Genomic DNA, 22,276 nt, shown 5'->3' with positions numbered 1-22,276 from the left:
TTTAATTTGTTAATCTGCTGCAGGGAAGAGGTCATGGAGATATTACTGCGTAACTTAACAGTCATAAATCATATAAGCTGGATGTTGTAATAGTGTGTGTTCAGTTTTCCCCCTTTCTGGGAAGGTCATGTTGTTTTTCAGCTAAATTTCTCTTTGCACATTGTCTATATTTTTTCATAGTTTCCAATGGGAAACAATGAACATTTTTTTTTAATGGAATAATGTGTTTTGATATCCCTATATCAACTTCTGTGGACACTGTAGCTGATGGGCTAATGCTTACAACATTTGCATTTGATAGCTAAGAACTGATTAGCTGATTCACATCTGAGCTTTTGGTTTTTAGGCTGAAAACAACAGCTAAACTGCTGCTTAGAAGATCGCATTTAGGACATTGATAGAAAGATTTATGAGAATTTGAGTCCATACCAAAGCTGAAAACCTGAAAAAATTTGAAACATATTAATGTTATTGCATCTTGCATATAATTTGGTACAGAGCTGTGCCAAGAAGGAAATTGTGTCAGACAGATTTAAATTTCTGCAGCAGAAATATTTGGCAATTCTCTTTTTTTATGCATTTTTTTTATCAAGATAAACTACATTTTTTGGTCATGAAACATATTAGATGGTGAAATGCTATCAGCACATTGAGTTATTAAGATATTAATATAATTTATTCAATATAAAAGCCTGCATATTTTTCAGACTTTTATTTTGCATATTTTCCTGATTTTAACTCCAGTACATTCTCCAGTTAAATCCTAAAATTTTTCTGCTCATTCTGTTTCGGTGGAGATCATAGCCAATCCATTCAGCCTGTCTCGAAACATGGTTATTGTCAAAATAGAAGAATTTAAACACATAAGTAAAAATCTCCCAGTGTGATTTTAACCATTTAGAGCACCCATTAAACATTGCAGTTTGTTGCATCCAGTGCAACAGATGTAAGAATGTGCCAGGTTTGCCACAGAAATTGACAAGCATCCTGCTTTGGATTGTGCAAAAGTGAAATTAAATTAAGCATGGGACTTTATATTTTGAGTTATGGTGCCCTGTGTTTATACCTTTTAAAAAAAAAATACTGGATTTTCATATTATTACAGACCCATATGAATAAGTGACTATGAACCTTATCAGAAATCAGGTTAACAAACTATAAAGCCGGTTGACAACAAAGAACAGAGCAGCAAAGACACCAGTTAAAAGCATTCCTTCTAAGAACTTCAGAGTTGCAAAATGAAGGCAATTAATGCATGTTGCACAGTTCCTGTTTTGGTAGCATGAGATGGAAGAGAGAGATACAGTATATCTGTTTTAAAGGGATTCAGCTTGAGGCCAAGTACCCAAAATACAGATGCTATGTGGTTCTTGTCCACTAACACAGTAAGCTTATCTGACAAAGGGCTGATAATTAAAATTTTCTTTTTCTTGGGGTCATTGAAAGAAAGAAGCTACAGTATATGCCCTGGGATATCTTTAAACCTGGAAAATTCAAAAGTTAATTTTAATGATGCTCAGAAAAGACTATTATAGTGCAGAGCCCCGCTGGATCCAGGATGTCTGCCCCATTTTTGCTACCCCCGTATCACCCCAGTATGAGCATGTTCCAGAAAATTCACATTGTATGTTGTATTCATATTTAAATATGAAGAAAGCCTCATGCTGACCTCATCAGGTTTCCTTTTGTTTCTATATATAAATAGATAGATAGAAAGATACTTTATTAATCCCAAGGGGAAATTCACATAATCCATCAGCAGTATACTGATACAAAGAAACAATATTAAATTGAATAGTAATAAAAATGAAAAAAAGAAAAAGAAAAAAAGCAGACAATAACTGAGTAATGTTAGCATTTACTCCCCCGGGTGGAATTGAAGAGTCGCATAGTGTGGGGGAGGAACGATCTCCTCAGTCTGTCAGTGGAGCATTAAAAAATATGTTACCTACTGTCATTTTCTATCTTCCATTCTATAATGAAACAGTGATATAAGAAGGCTGATGTTGCATACTTATCTACAAGATAATTTATGGAGTAAATAACTTAGGGTGTGTTACAGCTTGTTTGTATTTTTTTTATGTTTTGTTGTTAGGATTGTGACTGGAGTAGTCAGTTCAAGATTACTGCATTGGCTTACCACAACACAAAACGATGCCTTAAACTTGTCATATCAAGTAAAGTGGCAAAATATTAGAAATATCTTACTAAAAGTACACCATTGTTAGTGTATTATGTTGGAGTATGCTTACTGTAAATACTAATGATTAGTGTTACGTTTCTGTTCTCTTTCTCCAAATAGATAATACATTGTAACTTACACAATCTCAATAAAAATTTGTATTGAGTGATTTCAGATGTGGGGCAGTGTTATTGTGGAAAGGCTTTGGGGTGCATTTCTCCTCAAAACATACCTTCTCCTACCTGCTCTGAGTTGTTTTAATGTGGAGCCACAAATATAATGTCTAATTCTTATTTACTCTGACCTTTAAAAGCACTTGGGAGGTATACTGCTCACTCTTTTTTCCACATCATTCTACTGGAACAATTCTGTTGTCTCGTCTTCATCATCTCCTAGCCTAGCTAATACACTTAGTCCTTGGCAGTAGAGTAAATTGGAATGTAAGCCTGAGAAGCAAGCAGTTAACTCAGTATAATATAATGTTCAAAATATCAATCTAAAATAATCTCATATGCCAAAGTGAAAGCAAATCAAGATGTTACAATTAACACCATATAACCTGGTGATGCTAGATGTTCAGTCTCCAGGCAGCCCTGTTCTTATGCTGCTGTTTGACATCTTAACCTCTTCGGCTTTGCACATGTATCTCTGTCTTGATGGTGGTGGAAAAACTCTGATCAGTTCTTTTACTAATCTTATAAATAGATGCATGCTCAATCACAGAGCTAAGTGGACACATTGGAAGCTATTATGGAAAAGTGGATGATGGCAAAATTGGATGCCATCATGGAAACCGTAGTGTGCTGAGAAATACTTCTGGGGAGTCTCTTGTGCCCACTACCATGAGGCAATTCAGTGCTTCATTTTGATGTACTCTTTAAGATTATTTTGAAATTTCTGCACGATATACATTTATTTATTAATGTTTTTATCGATTGATTGATTGCCTGTATCGTTTGTCTTATGAGTCTATATCCTTGTTTTTTTGGTTCTGCTGTTATATGCATCTGAATTTCCCCTTGAGATTAATAAAGTTCACTTCACCTAATCCAATCTAATAATTCTATCCCCAAGGTCATTTAAATTTTTTTATTGGACTCATAAATAAATCCTGTCTCCAAAATTGGCCAGTTTTGGAGCTCAGACTTTAGATGCAGGAGTCTTTAGCGAGGCATGTTTGTATAACCTAGAAACATAGGACTGCAGGAAGCATGCTTGTGTAATGATAAATGGATTATGTGCTTTATGGTAACAGTTCCGCTTATACATTTAAAGTGATTCTTATCTGTTATCAGCAAAAACATGCACACCCAAGCAATACCTTACACAGCAGCATTCCTAAATCTCTAGACTTAGAACACCTCAGTGTTTTTGACACATTTCACTTAAATATTGCCTAAATAGTTTGATTACTAGTTTGTATAATTATAAAACCATTCACAAACAAAATGCAATTTTTCATTATTATAATAGGCCATTTAAAATTAGAAAAGTGTTACAGTTTCTTTGTAAATCTCCTTAAGTTACACTTTTAACTGTTTCAGTAATTGTTATGCTTCTTCCTCCTACAGGTAGCACGAAGTTAATACTGCTACTGGCTCTTAACTCTGGGAGATCAAGTTATTGACATTTTAATTTTCCTACAATGCACTTTTTTTTCTCTGGTTACTGCAGTTTCTTCTCACATACTTCACCATAGACTTGAATGTGTGACTCTAAATTAAATTCATGTTTGTGAGTCCTGTAATGATGTCTAGGCTTCAACTCCCTATGTTCCTGAATTTTCTTAAGAAAGTTCAGTAAATGGGTGGTTGGATAATTTATTTACTTATCAAATGTCTTTACACAAACTAATTTTTAAAAAGTATGATACACGCAAACCTATTGTAAGACAGTGAAATATTATAAGGTAATTTATGCATTCATTATTAGAGTACAAGAGGTTTAGCTCCAGGATTAGATGATAATGTAGTATGCTTAGGTCAAATTTCCCTAAAGCCAAATCTCACAGTAACTTAATGGACAATAGACACAATGGAACAATTGACCAAATTCTATAGTAGAGTTTAATACATTAATGTTCCCTCAAATCCCGAAGGCCAGTCTCCGTCCATCATATCTTCCCTAGAAAGTTCCCATCACCCCGTGGGATTCACAGAAATGGCTGGATTTTAATGATGAAATGTTTTTCAACAAATATCAGCAAACTTCAGTGCATGGCAGCAACCCAAGAACTGTTTTTTTTGTACCATACAAACTGTTCATAAATCTGCTTTATTTTCCAGAAACAGAATTCAGATAAAATATGAGAGACATAATTTTAAGCATTAAACTAAAAATGTACTTTCATCATGAGCATTGCTGTAATTTTAAGTTGCTTAATAATGAAATGCTGAAAGTGGCACTACCAAACGCTAAGTTCTACTGCTGGGCTGCAAATATTCACATATAAGAATTTTGGAAAGAGTAAAAAAAATTCATGAAGCCACACTGGCTTGGTTTGCAAAGAAAAAAAAATCTTCTTAAAACTCTTCTGTGGTTCTGTGCTTTAGTCAGCACTAATTACAATCACTTTACCAGCAACTATTTAACAAAGAGTAGCTGTGTTACCCGACTTCTCCATGGAAAGTTCGTAAGACAATTGACCTCAGTTAAACTACTGTTGGTTAGTCAGATGTATAAAAGTACTACGTAACCAAAGAAGGACACATTTTAAGGCAGAGAAGCTCTTGTCTGCTGCTTCTTCACATGATAATCAGTGTATTTCAGTCTTTTTAAACTATACAGTATTGGATAAATTGAAGTCACTAGGTTATCACCACATTAATAAATCTTTATATTGATTATGTATTAGTGGCCTTTGAACTATTATGCTCCAAAATTAATCTTCCAGTCACATTTTTTTGCCTACATATTATTAACATCTTCAAAAGCAGTCTACTAAACTTTTCTCATTTTCATTTGTATCTGTCCCTAAGGTAACACTGGCTAGTTTAGATGAAAATGCAGACTGCATCTCCAGAGTGCATCAACAAATATAAAATAATTTACTTTTTCATTACCATAGAGAGCTTTGGGGAAGGGATCTTTGGGGCTGGTTGATAACTTTCACTTAGCATTTCACAAAATACTTTCTAGCTTGGTATGCACAAGACATGCCATAATTCAACAAAAATGGTTCGTTTTCCACATGCACCTCACCTAAAGTTGAATCGTTCAAATGTTGGATCTTGCCAAGTGCCTGTATCAAGTGCTATGAAACTACTTCCTTCTACACATTTTGAAAATGATGTTCTATAGTATCACACATTGGAAATTTCAAACTTTAGCAAGCATTCGCTTAATGTAATGTTCGTTAAGGATCCCAGGTCTTTCTTGATCCTTTTCATTTTAATTTGCTGTTTTATTAAATATGAGGCATCACTATTGAAGAAGCCTTCTTAGTATATAGTTGTCTGGATAGGTTGGAGGTAGAGTACAGAGTTTCATAAATTGTTTTCAGAATATATTATTATATTTGCTTTTCTATTTTGGATTATGTTTCATTCTTTAAATAAAAAATATAACATTCCTGAATCCGCTTAATTTAATTCATGGTTGCAGGGGGGACTTGACAAATTCCACCTGTGCTGAGCATGTCATTTTTCAACTGATTTTTTCCCTATGTTTCACTTTTTTGCCTTTGTCTTTTTTCACTCTTTTAATCATATTTGTTTTTTAATTATGGAGGCCTGACCACTACTTATGGCCATTCATACAGTTTTTTAAGTAAGTAAAGGCTTGAGCAAAGTCTCAGTTCAGTGCTCAGACACACATGGCCTTTGCTATGTTTTGTGTCTAGTGTATGTTCTTTGTTACAGGTTCGGTTATTGATTCAGTCTAAAGATATGGCTTTTTTTGGATTCTGGTTTTTGTCTCCATTTTGATTTATTTTTGGTTATTTATCGTCAACTAGCCACAGTACCTGTCAAAGACAAATAATAGAATAATTTAAAAAATATTTGCTTTTGTTTGCCTAACATGTACTTTACCTTCAGTGCCTTTCTTCTGTATTTGCGTGTGTGAATGTCTCTTCACCAGTGCTCCCTCATACACCTTTACTCCTCCTTATGCATTTCACACTCACAATTCCTTCTTCGTCACGTCACCAAAGCCAAACTGACTGATCAGATTGCTTCAAGGGACTGGGCACACAGACCTTAGTGTTTTATTATATAGTAGATATTCAGTATGGAATTTTTGGGGTTTTGAGGTTCAGGATTTAAATTTTTACTTTGTCTTCCTTTGGTTTTCTTGTTGTTTTCTCCCCTCTTTTTAAATTTCTATTTATTTCTTATTAAGTTTCTAATGTCATTATTGCTTTGTTTAGTAACCTATCTCCTGTTCTATGTAATTCAAAAATGTACTGTATTGTTAATGTTTCTGTGCCATAGTGACTAGAAACAAATACTTTTAATTGTTCTGTAAAGACCGAGTACATTGAAGTAAAATGAACATTTTACCATGTTCTTAGCCTTAGTCCACATCTACGCCAGTGTGTAAAGCCTGTAAGTAAACTTTCAGAAAAGCTGCTTTAGGAAAGGTACTATTTTAGAAACAGCTTTTAGCTTGAAAGGATACTGGAAGTAATGTTTAAGAGACGCAGCAGTTGTTTATTATGTCCATACAGACAAAATTAATGAATTTCTTTCTTTTTATTCCTCTGTCTCAAGGAGCATTCTCCAGTGTGGATAAGATACCTGAAAATGTGATCCACCACCATGACAAAAATGGGCTGCCTCGTCTTTCCTCTCTGAATGAGAGTGAAATTCTAAAAAGGTTGGAGATCATCTGTACTTTGTCTTGTAGGAATACAAATGTACTTATTTGTGTGTTATTCAGTGCTAACATAAAGTGATTATTTTTAAAGCTTGCCAGGGGCAAGCTGGTAACTGTCCTCCATTGGAGACTCATTGGCACGTTTACAGAAACCTTCTGTCTAATGTCAGGGTGAGTTATTTTAGGGTATGGTAGATTTTTATTTGTAAAGGCTACCTGCAGTTAGGCCATCTGTCCCAGCATCAAATCACCCAGGGGCGAGCCTGGGCATACTTGACATCTGCATACAATTAACAGATACTTAAGAATGGTGTACGTGTTAGAATGATATTATAAACCTTAAAATAATGGCTTTAGCATTCAGACTGAAAATAGAATAGAAAATAAGCCACAAATCCAGCTGAATTGTATACATGTAGACTATTCATTATGCCACTGTAATTATTTTAAATGAAAAACATTTCTATCATTTATCCATCCATCCATTTGCTAACCCGCGGAATCCGAATACAGGGTCACGGGGGTCTGCTGGAGCCAATCCCAGCCAACACAGGGCACAAGGCAGGAACCAATCCTGAGCAGGGTGCCAACCCACTGCAGGACACACACAAACACACCAAGCACACACTAGGGCCAATTAAGAAACGCCAATCCACCTAACCTGCATGTCTTTGGAATGTGGGAGGAAACCGGAGCACCCGGAGGAAACCCACGCAGACACGGGGAGAACATGCAAACTCCACGCAGGGAGGACAGGGAAGCGAACCCGGGTCCCCTAACTGCGAGGCAGCAGCACTACCACTGCGCCACCGTGCCGCCCTCTATCATTTATGGAATTTTTAAAACTTTTTTGTGTGTTTATGTTAATTGCTGGGTAGGCTGATTGGCCAGTCTGACCTGAACCTGTGTGAGGGTGTACATAAATGTGTCCTGCAATGGCTTCTTTATTGCCTTATGCTTTACTGGACCAGACTTCATCTCCCTGTGACCTTAAGTCGAACCATAAAAGCTCAATAATAAATGGATTAATGGACTTTATTTTTTTATGTTGGTTGGGTTGTAAATTTGGGTCTACTAGATCTGTTCCTGTCAGAGTTTCTTTCAATTTTCAATTGCCTTAGGATTGTGTGGGGCACCACTGTACTCACTGACACTTTGATTCTTTTTGCAGTTTCTCTAAATGAAAGACCTACACTTCTTAGAGTAATAATGCTCTGTCTCATTTTGTTTGTTAATTGCCGTTTTCTTGCCATTATCACTGGATTATTGTACTGTAGTAATTCAGAGTCTGTTTCAACTCTGCTTTAAGACAGACAGAGGGTTTTTAAGTAGTTGGCACATTTGCTCAACTTGCAAGGTTTAATTTATTTTTGTTGCTGTAGACCATCTTTAGGTTGTAACCTTTTAGTTGTTACCTGAGGATGGGCCATTTGTAATATTATGAAATGTACGTTTTTCAGTGTTTCCTAACCTAAACTTTAAATTTAAATACCTGCAGTTTACTGCTTACCTTGTCACTATTTTAGGTCATTCATTGCATTTCAACTGATTAAATTTGAAGACAAACTGGAAAAGCTGAGGTGTTCCAAAACTTTTGACCATTAGTATACCTGTCAAACCAATTAAATGATACCATTCTGAAAATAAAGAATCAAGTGAAATGCAAGTAAAGCCCTATGAGTGTTTGTTGTAAAGAACAGAAAGCAAAAATAGATATGTTTGGCACCCAAGTTGAAGATGTGAGACATATGTTAACAGCTTGCTTTGGAACAAACGGTCAATTCCTACTGACAGAAGGGTGACTATCTTTGAAAAGCTAATGTAAAATTTACCTGAATAAGGCGACTAATTAATAATAATAATAATTAATAATAAATAATAAGCCTGCGCCACCACCACCTACTCAAAGCATCATGATGCACCAACATTGATGGACTGAAAGCCAGAAGTCTACGTGACCATCATCATCAGGTCCTTCCATGAGAACCCTAAATACAAAGTGGACTGTTTGACTTATGTTAGGTAGATTGCCCAGAGGGGACTGGGCGGTCTCGTGGTCTGGAACCCCTACAGATTTTATTTTTTTTCTCCAGCTTTTGGAGTTTTTTTTTTGTTTGTTTTTTCTCTCCACCCTGGCCATCGGACCTTACTTATTCTATGTTAATTAATGTTGACTTATGTTTATTTTTTATTGTGTCTTCTATTTTTCTATTCATTTTGTAAAGCACTTTGAGCTACATTTTTTTGTATGAATATGTGCTATATAAATAAATGTTGATTGATTGATTGATAATTCAGACGACATAACAAGAAGCAAAAATGTTGGAGATTTAATACTTCCTGTGTATCAATTTTGGAAGTCCAGACAAGTTCACAATAAGAGTTTTTTATGCTGTAAATAGAGAAAATCCTTAGAATCGTAGAATTTGATGAATCATGGGGAGAAAGAAAATGATCTTCCCCATGCCATGGAAAAGGGAAAGATTCTCTTTCAGAACAGACAAATCTGTCTTTTTTTAAATTTTTTATTAATAGATGTTAATTAGAAGCAGATAATATTCCGTACAATCAAGTCCAACTTAACAAAGCAAAATTCAACCCCCACCCAAGAGAAAGAGAGGAGAGCCAACAACAAAACATTCTCCTAAAAAAGCAGCAAGAAAGGAAGAGTATCTTTTTCCCTGACATGGAAGTTCATTTTAAAATGTTATGGATTAGATCCTGCCATATTTTTAAAAGGTTTTGAATAGATCCTCTAAGTAAGAATTTGAAATATTCCAATTTCAAATAGTATAAAACATCAGTTACCCACTGACTTTAAAAAAAAAATACGTCTTTCAAGAATTTTTTGTGGCAACTTCTGAAAAGAGGGTTGCATATAAAGCTAGTTAACCGCAATTGCGTGCAAGTGGCATAAGACAGGTTGTCTTTTCCCAGCCACATTGACAGTTGTACATGCAAGATGCATCCACACGCACATAATTCACTTGGACAGGCTGAGAAAAGTAAAATGCATTGATTACTGATGTCATTAGTTAAATGAAAAAAATAGCTTGCACGCTTTTAAAGACTGCACTGATTAATGTAAGTTACCAGCATTATGCTGTACAAGTGTCCTTGAGGTTATCAATTTTAATTAATCCATTTGTTTGGTATTTATTTTTAATTGCATTTATTATTCCAATTATGCTTATTAGCATGCTTTTATGCTGTTTCATTAACATTATTACATTTAGCATCAATACTTAACAGTACAGTATATGTATCTCTCTGTTTTTTTTTTTTTCTTTTTTTTCTTCGTTTGAAAACAAGGAATGAAATTTCTTTGAACTAAATTATAACTTATCTAGTCTTTTTATTTTTATTTTTTTCTTATGAATGTTTATTAATGTGTACCATGCCTTAACTTCAGAAAAATTAAATATTGTGGTACTGTCTGGTTTTGTTGTTCTTTCCCCCCTTTCAGTCTTTGATTGTCATACTTTGATAATTAGTACGTGACTTTATTTTTACCAAGTCATTAGTCACTGTTATAGGGGAGTAACAATTTGTTTTTGGCATGATACTCTTCATGCCATGTTAGAGGACAGGAACTCTGATGTGTTTGATTTTAACCTTAATTGGAGAAGCAAGATGGCAGTAGGCTGGGGAGGAAAAGTAGAGAGCAAGTCATATTTATTGTATGTCCATAGTGTCAACTTCAGGGTTTGCTGAATGTATTATTGCTGGCAAGGCTTGGAAGTAAGAAATGCAGTAATAAAGATAGTAAGTCGAAATGTTAAAAGTCTCAATCATGTACTCAATGGGAAGAGTATTTTCACAGGACCTTGTGTTCAGATGCAGTTCATTCTTAATGTTCTAACTATAGTAAGAAGTACCTACTATGAAATTATTGGACCGTGAAGAATGCTGTATATTATGGAGAATTCAGGTTTTAAGTTTTTGCGTCAATTCACAAAATTAGCTTTCATGAACATATAATGGCAGGAGATTTTAATGGAATATTAAATTCTGTTTTAGGTAGGTTATCAACAGTTGCATCTGCAGTATCTAAAACTGCCCCAATTTCATGTTTTGTTAAAGGCTTTTAACCTCATGCATTCATGGACATTTCTCTAACCCATTGTTGCCCATGTGTGCCAATGGATCATATTATCAGCTCAAATCAGGTGTGAGATACCACCCCAGAACAAGCACGGGCACCGTCTCCAACAGTCTAGTCGCTTCCCTCAAGAAAACACTCCATTAGGGCACTGAGACGTCCCAGCAATTTAAAGTGGCTATTCCAAGAACGTGCCGTCTGCAGGAGGAAGCTCCATAGACGAACCTTAGCAAAGAGCCATCAGTGTTGTTGTTATTGATAATAACCTTCTGACTTTGTTTAAACTTTAAGTGTGGTGCTGTTATTATGATGAAAATGTCCCACTTATTCTGAAACTTATTAGTTCAACTTGACACAGACGATTAAACCAATTAATTCTAGCAAATGAAGACATTATTACATTTACCAACAAAGCTTACAATGCAACTATAAGAGTTTATCTCAACAAATACATAAAAAGAAAGTTTGGAATGCAATTGTAGAGATTACTAATGCAGCTGGAATCAAACTTAGTTAAAACAAAGAAATAACTCATATTTTTAAGAAATAGAAAACTCTGTAAACATCAGAGTGCAACAATGGAGAGGCTTATGTTGAATTAGTTCTTGACAAAGTAGAATTGCTAGGAAATGAAACGCTGCTCACAAAGGAATTGGACAAACTAGTGATGCTCATCCAAATCAAAGATGCTGTATGTTCTTTATAGAGTGGGAAAGCTACAGATCTAGATGGCTATCTGCAATTTTATAACAGCTGTCTTTATAAAATTACTCTGTCACTGTGTTTGAGAATAGTGTTAGAAAATATAACATTTTACCAAAAAAAACTCAACTGGGTATCAATTATTGTGCTTTCAAAGGAGAATAAAGACTATTTTGAGAATGTAGACCAGTAGTTCTCAACCTTTTTTCCTTTTGTTTTGTTTTTTATTTGAGTTTCACAACTCTGATTGTCAACAACTACAGTAAGTAGGCCACACAATAAGAAATCAGTACTAAAGGGCACTAAATGTCAGGCATATACATAAAACAGAACATACAGTATACAGTATGTTTACTTAGTATTATTTAATGCTTTTTGGAAACCAGTCTTTAAAAAAAAAAATAGTAGAAAAGAACACTAAACAAAGAGACAAGAACACTATTTTACAATCCAATACAATTCTTATGTGGCTGGGATGCCATAATGAAGGAAAATTGTTAGACAGGCTTTGCAGCTAGGGTGCATAAGGAACTCTTAGCCAGCCATGCGGTCAATACAATGGAAGGACCACGAGAGACAACAATGCATGGATCATTTATCTCTTAACATGCCAGGTGGCGGCATCCTTGGCCTTTGGTACCCTGCAGGATACCCACAGGACATGCTGGAATTTGGAGTTTCAGGGTGCAACCCTGTCAAGATCCTTGGGTGCCATCTGAGGCTACTGCAGGGATGTATAATCCATATTTTATTGGACTTCCGTTTGACCTGGAAGTGCTTCCGACAGACCGTGTTCTAGTACCGGAAATACTCTTGGATCTAAGATAAAATGAGCCACTACGTCTTGCTCAAAGAGTCTGTGCTAGGGGGCAGAGGAGACAAACCTCTTTGGAACAGTGGAATTTGAGATGAAGAATTATGTTTGTGGTACTTTGATTGTGCCTTCCTGTTTTTTAAGGTACTGTAATTAATAAAAGGGACAATATTTGAACCTGTGACTGTGTTGGTTTTGATTATGGCTGGGATTTGAGACTCTGCGGCACCCTCAGCTGGTTACAGGTGTTGGCCACATTCTGGCCATTTTAGGAGAATATTTGTGTTTATTTGTCAGTGAGTGCTAGATTCACAGGTATCTATCTATCTATCTATCTATCTACAGTGGTGTGAAAAACTATTTGCCCCCTTCCTGATTTCTTATTCTTTTGCATGTTTGTCACACAGAATGTTTCTGATCATCAAACACATTTAACCATTAGTCAAATATAACACAAGTAAACACAAAATGCAGTTTTTAAATGATGGTTTTTATTATTTAGGGAGAACAAAAATCCAAACCTACATGGCCCTGTGTGAAAAAGTAATTGCCCCCTGAACCTAATAACTGGTTGGGCCACCCTTAGCAGCAATAACTGCAATCAAGCGTTTGCGATAACTCGCAATGAGTCTTTTACAGCGCTCTGGAGGAATTTTGGCCCACTCATCTTTGCAGAATTGTTGTAATTCAGCTTTATTTGAGGGTTTTCTAGCATGAACCGCCTTTTTAAGGTCATGCCATACCATCTCAATTGGATTCAGGTCAGGACTTTGACTAGGCCACTCCAAAGTCTTCATTTTGTTTTTCTTCAGCCATTCAGAGGTGGATTTGCTGGTGTGTTTTGGGTCATTGTCCTGTTGCAGCACCCAAGAACGCTTCAGCTTGAGTTGACGAACAGATGGCCAGATATTCTCCTTCAGGATTTTTTGGTAGACAGTAGAATTCATGGTTCCATCTATCACAGCAAGCCTTCCAGATCCTGAAGCAGCAAAACAACCCCAGACCATCACACTACCACCACCATATTTTACTGTTGGTATGATGTTCTTTTTCTGAAATGCTGTGTTCCTTTTACGCCAGATGTAACGGGACATTTGCCTTCCAAAAAGTTCAACTTTTGTCTCATCAGTCCACAAGGTATTTTTCCAAAAGTCTTGGCAATCATTGAGATGTTTCTTAGCAAAATTGAGACGAGCCCTAATGTTCGCTTTTGCTTAACAGTGGTTTGCGTCTTGGAAATCTGCCATGCAGGCCGTTTTTGCCCAGTCTCATTCTTATGGTGGAGTCGTGAACACTAACCTTAATTGAGGCAAGTGAGGCCTGCAGTTCTTTAGACGTTGTCCTGGGGTCTTTGTGACCTCTCTGATGAGTTGTCTCTGCGCTCTTGGGGTAATTTTGGTCGGCCGGCCACTCCTGGGAAGTTTCACCACTGTTTCATGTTTTTGCCATTTGTGGATAATGGCTCTCACTGTGGTTCGCTGGAGTCCCAAAGCTTTAGAAATGGCTTTATAACCTTTACCAGACTGATAGATCTCAATTACTTCTGTTCTCATTTGTTCCTGAATTTCTTTGGATCTTGGCATGATGTCTAGCTTTTGAGGTGCTTTTGGTCTACTTCTCTGTGTCAGGCAGCTCCTATTTAAGTGATTTCTTGATTGAAACGGGTGTGGCAGTAATCAGGCCTGGGGGTGGCTACGGAAATTGAACTCAGGTGTGATACACCACAGTTAGGTTATTTTTTAACAAGGGGGGAATTACTTTTTCACACAGGGCCATGTGTAGGTTTGATTTTTTTTCTCCCTAAATAATAAAAACCATCATTTAAAAACTGCATTTTGTGTTTACTTGTGTTATATTTGACTAATGGTTAAATGTGTTTGATGATCAGAAACATTTTGTGTGACAAACATGCAAAAGAATAAGAAATCAGGAAGGGGGCAAATAGTTTTTCACACCACTGTATCTACTCCTAATTATTTAATTGCCTTTTTTATTAGCACACCAGATGGATAGTATTATGCTATGTCAAATCTATTGCAATGCCATAATGATGATATATCTCCCCCTGCCACTTCTAAACCTTGGTGAGAAAGTGATGCCTCCTATTTTCTCAAACTAGAAAGAAATGGCAGGAATTCATTAAAGCTGTTCTAAAATAAACCAGTCAGGCTCTGCGTTTCCTCTGATTTTCTTTTGATGTTTTTACATATGTGAAGAGTTATTTCAGAACAGGCCCTTTGTTCATACAGCTATATGAACTAAAGAGTAGTGGTGTGGTTCTGAACGTTGATTACAATTTAATGTAATTGTAATATTAATGTCTAGGAGTTCTATTACTTACTGTAATTTGAAATTATGCTCAATAAAACTAAATGGGCTAGGTTGATTGTCAAATCATTTTTTTAATCATTCTCAGAAAAAAATAATACTGGGATAACTGGTGCATAAAGAAGATCATTCATATGTTACACAATAGGGTATGAGGGGTTTTAATCAATGCCCTCTATGTTTCATAACGACTGAACATACTGCACATAAATCCATAAGACTGGATTTGAATCCTAGCATGGTTTAAGACTCCGTAGATTTAGTTGTTTTTCTTCCTATGTCATGGTTGTTTTTTTCCCCGCAATGGTTTTCACTCCACATCCTGCAGATATGTGTTGGGCTAACTGACTAGATAGGTCTGGTGTCTGTGTGTACATGGACTGGTTCCCTGTTTGGGTAAATTTCTTGCACCTAACTAAGTGATACTCTATGTTTAAGTGGACACACAGCACACATGCCTGCACCTCATACTCAAAGCAAGAGTGTGTCCTTTCATATCACATAGACCTGTATTTCTTTTTGAGGGATATTTGATATTTTATCTGTGCATGTGACATTTGTATCATATATGCAGCCAATGTGGACAAATCCAGATGAGCACTCGAAAATAATTTTGTCCATGCACATGTTTGGACCAATGAACAGGAAAGTATTAATTGGCCTTAATGCTGCTACCATAGCAATCCTAAAGTAATAAGCGTACCTTTGAAAATGGATAAATGTATAAACATACAGGTTCAGTTTTTACCTACTAAAGTAAATATGTAAAAGGACAAATACAGTAAGTCTCTTAATTTCAACCAGTTTTAGTGTTGTATTTAAAGACTGACAAAATGATCAAGGTGTGGAGAAAAATTAGCAGAGCATATTCAGTATTAGGTGGTGAAGGAGTAAGCTGCTTAAATTCTCAGCATGATGCTATGAAGATGACATACTCAGAATATTGAGTAGCTTTGTCTGATTAAATTCTGTTGTCATTGTAATTTTTTTTTGCATGCAAATGGAAAAAAAGCAAATATTATTATTGTTATGACGTAGAAGAATGACATACAAAGAAAAATAATTTCAGAAAGATATAAAGAAAGTAATTCAAGGCCAAACAGACTTTAGTGCTATCACTCACGCCAGAGTCTATTTAACTGAAAAATTACTCTTAAGAAGAACAACATAGCATTCTTAAATCCACGTAATCTGGTTTAAGGTTGCAGGGGGACATCAACACAAGTCATTATCCATTACTCTGAAGCAAACACAATTTCAGCTTCACACTGAACAATTTAATGCAAATGCTTGTCTTCAGGTTGCAGTATTCCAAGGCAAATAATACAAAGACAAGTAAATATGACCCTTTTGTACTACGACTTGCTATTCTGTAATATTGGACTTTCCTGTGTCATTCTTGCTGTCTAGAATTCAAAAGTGAACTGAACTGTCATTTGGTTTTGGCTTCCCAGAAGATTAAGCACTAGCTAAGAAGCTCAGAAATTTAATTACATAGTCACTACTGAGAACGGGGTTAGGGGAGATGTAATAATGCCTGTTTTTGCTATACACAGCAAAATCACCAGTGTTAAATTAACTATTTTAGTGTCAAAGTAGCAGTTAAAAGTATATATATGGAAAAAGTGGACCAATAGAAACAACGTAATAACACTGGCGATTTAGCTGTTAAGCTGTACAGCATGGAATTCATGTATTTTTTTTTTTGTTTGTTTTTCTTTTTTAATTATTATCATATTACAGAAGGTACTTTGACTTTAATAGTTCCAGTTCAATACCATTGCAGACTTTAGAAACAGTCACAAGAATGCCAGGCGTAGGGCTCATCCTTAAGCATTTATACTAAAGAAAAGGCTAAAAAATGCATTGCGTTGTTTCCAATTTTTGGACAAACCCATCCAGCATTTCTTATTACTATAGTGCTCACATAAAAAAGTGTTTGTCTCATATTTGGTAGAGAAATGTGTGAAGAATTATATGCATAAACATTTTAAGAGACAGATCACCCAAAAATGTCATCATTTCAGTTTTGCATAATTGCACCTGGCAAAAGAAGTGAAATGCGCTTGTCAGCAGACAGAGACACATCAATTTACCCATCAGTTTCAAGAATTGGAAGTGTCTTCCCATTCTAGACTGTCAGCAGCAATTGCTTTCTTGCAGCAAACAACTTATTTTACTTTCTTTCCAACTACTGCTCCTTGCTGAATTGCTGACCTCTGGCAGTGCTGAGCAGCCTCTTTTTTTAAAAAAATGAAAGCATTGCCCTGGTGGAGCTGATCCAATTTCAGTATGAGATTTAAAAAAAAAAAAAATTTGTAAACTAGTTGCCATTCTAGCAAGGTTTTTAAAATCTCATTGGAAGGATTTAAAATCTTGTCCAAAGAAAGGATAAAAAAATTACTCATAATACTTGAACTCCTCAATGATTTTCTGAACCTTGTTTGTATAGAATAAAACAGGACTATAGTCCCCTTGTTATTAGTCTTTTAATAGAGTCATACTATGTGCAATGTGCATTAATACCATTCGGCTATACCATTAACAAATATATATGTCACCATCCAGTTCAGAGACCAGAGCCTGTCCTGGGATCAAGTGCAGAAGGACTGGATCCTAGTGCTGAATGAGTTAAAAATTAGATGAAATACACAAGGACACACACATCAACACTCACTCATACTGGACAAATTTAAGGTCAATAGTTAGACCAACATGCACTTCTTTGGGATGCATGAAGTTGACCTGGAGAAACATATATGGAAACACAAGAAGAATATGAACACATGTACATACTACACAGATGGTGGCCTGTTCGTCATTTTAAATTTAAAATATGAAAACTAGAAAACCATCTAGAAATTAGAATTAGAAAACCAAACACAATCAATTTTAGGCAGAATTTTAACATTGAATGTTGTGTGGGGAGGTATACCCGTTCATACCGTACATGCTTTGGAGGGTACCATGAATGCATGGAACTAAGATTGGCACCATCCATGTCCTCTGGTAAAACCGAAAAAGCGAGAGGAAACTCGAGTCTGACGTGTTTGCTAGAGGTACTGCCTATGACAAAAAAAGCAAGCAGTGGATCGAGATAACCAATAGCATTACAATCCATATACAGTAGTTAACGTGTCAGTGGACAGAGATTAACATTAACAAAACGTGTAGTTCGTTGACGAAAAATATTTACTATTTATACCTTTTCTAAGACATGTTCAGTGCAATACAACTTGTGACAAGCACCTCTGGATATTTTACTAAGTCTAAATGCCTCTTTAGATGGTTGAAAATGTGTTGTCAAAATTACAGTTTAAGTTGTTTGCAAAATTTGTTCAATAAAAAGGTTCTATATTTTGACTGCAACTGTCATGCAATGTGATTCCTTCTCTTCATTAGTTCCATCCCCTTGAAAACTATCACTTTATGGGGCCATGCAAACCTGTATTAATGCTTGTGTGCACATTAAAATGTTTTTTTTTTTTGTACAATATGCAATTGTCATGACAGTAGAATATGTTATAATTAGCCAGTCTATTGCAGTAATTGCACTCATGCATGGGAAAAAAAATACAGTGAAACCGGTATAATTTTGAAAAATACCATGATATATAATTTTGGTCATACCACCCAGCACTAATTGAATGTCATGCCAGAGGTACTTCAGTACTAGGTATACTAGGTTGAATATGGTACTTGTTAAGGACAATTCATTATTAACACAGAAATTAAAAATAAAAAAAATGCCATTTTCATTCTTCTCATCACTCCACTTCTGGCATTCCATGTGAGTCTTGAAGTCTCAATGTAGAATTAATAAGTCGGTAGATGATCTAAAAGCTTAAAAATGTAAACTGATGTTAAATGTTGTTGTATCTCAGCTGTCTTGAGGTGACCACACATTTGTCATATGCTGTTGGGCATCTCCAAATTAAGGGAGATCGAGATTGTGAGAGAGACTACTTGCTGTCAGTAATTCTGGTTTCAATACTGTGCATAGAGGTTAGTCCAGCTAAATCTGGAATTCTCTCCCTAGGACCCTTTGTGAAGCATCATTGAAGAGCTGTTTCAAATCTCACTTAGAAGTTCATCTCTGATTTTCACTCCTCTTGCTAATAACTATATGTTTATTCCAATTTTCTATTACTTTGCTAATCACAATTGTACCATACTACTTTACTCCACACTGCTATTCATTAATTCCTTACTTGTGAAAACATTATCCTTTAGTAAACTTGTAAAATTTGCAGATGGTAGTAAAATTGCAGGAATGGCAGACACTCTGATTGTAGAAGAAACAACTCATGAAGACTTGGATAACCTCTAGTACTGGGTGAACACTTGGAAAATGCAATTTATGGGCAAAAGGAGCATCGGTTATAAATACAAGATGGGAGACACACTGTCATAAAGGAAGCGACCTCTGAAAAAGATTAGAAGTTTATCTTTACCCAACATTTTCATCATCTAAGCAATGTACAGAAGCTATTAAAAAAGCAAATAAAATGTTAGGTTATATTGTAAAAAGTGTTGAAGATAAATCAAAGGACATTATGCTCAGACTGCATAATTTACTAGTGAGACCACATCTGGAGTATTGTGTGAAGTTCTGGTCACCACACTACAAGAAAGACACAGCAGGACCTGAAACTGTGTAGAGGAGAGGAACCAAGCACATCCTATGACTTAAGGACATGTCCTCCTCTGACAGACTCCAATAATTAATCCCATGTAGACTTGAATAGAGGAAACTATAGACCTAATGCAGGAAGTAGATCCAGAAGAATTCTTGCAATTTAACAGTGAATCGCATACTTAAGAAGACCAGTGTAAATTAAGGGGAAGTGCATTTAGTACTGAAGCCAGGATGCTCCTCTTTACTGAAAGAGTTGAAGGAACTGGGAACAACTGCCAAGACATGTAGCTGATTACTGGTCCATAGTCAAGAGATTTTATTTGATTTTAGTATAAAGTAAACTCACAGTATCAGGAAGGTGTGTCAGTTTGATGGACTGAATGGTCTCCTTTTGTTTGTCAGATTTCTTATGTTTTTAACCTAACACTAGCCTTCCCCTGCGGCTCCACCCACATAGTAGTCAAAAACAGGATAGTGAAGAGGGCCCTGCCTAGCTCCCTACTCCTGACGTCACACTTCCCCCCACCCCAGCATCCCCCAACCCCCGGCATGCAGCTTCTGTCTTTGATTAGCACGGATATATCGCTCCTGCAAGTGAACTACCTTTCTTAACGTGATGAAAGAAGTCACAAAATCAACTGGAATGTTCAAGCAAATTATAGAAAAAAAACCTGATCTAAACCCGTTAAGTAGTTCTCTCATTCGCTAGCTAAACAGATGAAAGGAACACCCTAAGACTGGTGCGTGAAGGCACCGCCCCCCTCCCCTTGGCCTGCTGCGTGTCTCTTGGATTCACGCAAATAAATCGGTACCTCAAGCAAACTATGATGCACAGCGCAAGGAGAGAAGTCACAAAATCAACCAGAATGTTCAAGAGAATCTATATTACTAAACGAAGGTTGTATATATGCACGGATGCCACAGGCCAGAAGCGCCAAAAGCACACAGCGCCTCAGCTTCCCAGAGTCAAACCCAGCAGCTTCCCAGAGTCAGTAGGTGGCACCCAAACAACACAACACAACCTGTAAACTAAACTTCAGGTCACCATACAACTGCAGCCCGAACGCGCACACCACCGCATATACAAACTTCGTTTAATTATGTTTGTATATATGCACGGATAGCAGAGGCCAGAAGCAAGCCGTGCCCAATACAACCGCCACCCGAACGCGCACACCACCGCATATACAAACTTCGTTTAGTAATGTATATCTCCAAGCCGGGATCAAAGGCCAGAAGCAAGCCGTGCACAACACAACCGCCGCATGAACGCGCACACCACTACATATACAACCTATTCACGTTGACCACATAAATAACCAAGTGATTGGATTGCTTCCTGGGGAAAGCCACGTTGTTCTAAGTACTGACAGTGTTGATTCTGAACATGAAACTGAGCATCTTAATTTCACATTAGAATATTAAAATACTATTAGCCCGGCTGGATTACCACAACACAATCTTAACCTTAAAGTAGGGACAATAGTCTTGCTATTAGAAACCTTAATATTAAACAAGGTTTATGCAACGGTACACGGTTGGTCGTGAACAGCATGAGAGAAAATGTTATTGAAGCACAAGTGCTTACGGGATCCCATACTGACAATACTGTTTTGATTCCCAGAATTTTCCTTACATGTTCTGACCTGGAATTACCTTTTAAATTTAAATTACGCCAATTTCCCATTAAGGCTGCATTTGCCATGACGATCAACAAATCCCAAGGACAAACCATGGACAAAGTAGGGATTTACTTATCTGAGCCTGTATTTGGACATGGACAACTTTATGTTGCCTTTTCAAGAGTCTGGCATTCGTGTGACGTTTAAGTGAAGGTTTTAACTACTCCATACCAGGGAGAGCTAATTCAAGGACAGGAAATCATCTTTACCAAAAATGTTATTTATAAGAAAATTTTTGATTCATTATTTTGAAATTACCTTTTTATGAATTTTTTGTTTTCAATTTACTTCATTTAAACCTTTGCACTCCAATATTTGTTTTACTTATAAGTGCAGCAACTCAAAGACATTTTGGACTTAAATGATATAACAATTACATTTCAATTTTAGTTTTAATAAATGGTTAATTTTAGTACAAATATATTTATTTAATTAAATTAAAACTTTCCCAGGACGCTCCCACCCTCAATTTTTCATTCCTCCAAAGATCGGAGGGAACAGAAAGTGATTGCCATTATTGGATTTGCGATTCTTTAGAGAATCGGGGGTTTACTGGTTATAGAAGAATACCCGATCTAAATCCGTTCTCTTGTGAAAAGCGTACAGACATACAGACAGTCAGACGTTGGATTTTATATAGAGATGCTGTTGCAAGTTGATGTGTTTACCACTTACATTGAGATGCATTCTCAATTTGTGTATAGACTTGTGATGGTTTACTGTATGAATGGAGTTATAGAAATTTCAGATTGATTGGCTGACCTTAGAGTTGTGAGAATGCTGTCATCGGAGGATCTCAAATGTCCAGCAGTTTTGAACAGGTCAAGCAGGAGTAACAGTAGCTGGAGGTGTTGTAATCAACAGTTTTGTCAGTCAGTTAGCTGAGTTTAGTAAATAATATAATATTGTATGAGATGCTAGTATAATTGACTGGCTGATTGACCAATGAATTGATCCAGATGTCCCATGAGTTAGGAACTAGAGTATCCATGTCATTTGCGAAAATTAA

At 36.2% G+C, this 22,276-nt stretch overlaps 1 protein-coding gene across 2 annotated transcripts in view; it reads left to right on the top strand.

Annotated features, from left to right (window-relative positions):
* chst10 (carbohydrate sulfotransferase 10) overlaps positions 1-22,276 on the top strand; it is a 262,179-nt gene that overhangs the window by 223,032 nt on the left and 16,871 nt on the right. For both annotated transcript variants that reach the window (XM_039743942.1, XM_039743941.1), the window contains exon 5: positions 6,895-7,000. In XM_039743942.1, the coding sequence (XP_039599876.1) occupies positions 6,895-7,000 (106 nt within the window). The remainder of the gene's footprint in view (positions 1-6,894; positions 7,001-22,276) is intronic.

The sequence above is a fragment of the Polypterus senegalus genome, chromosome 2, assembly GCF_016835505.1.
Source record: "Polypterus senegalus isolate Bchr_013 chromosome 2, ASM1683550v1, whole genome shotgun sequence".
In the NCBI taxonomy this organism is placed as follows: Eukaryota; Metazoa; Chordata; class Cladistia; order Polypteriformes; family Polypteridae; genus Polypterus; species Polypterus senegalus.
This window is presented reverse-complemented; position numbering and strand designations above follow the sequence as displayed.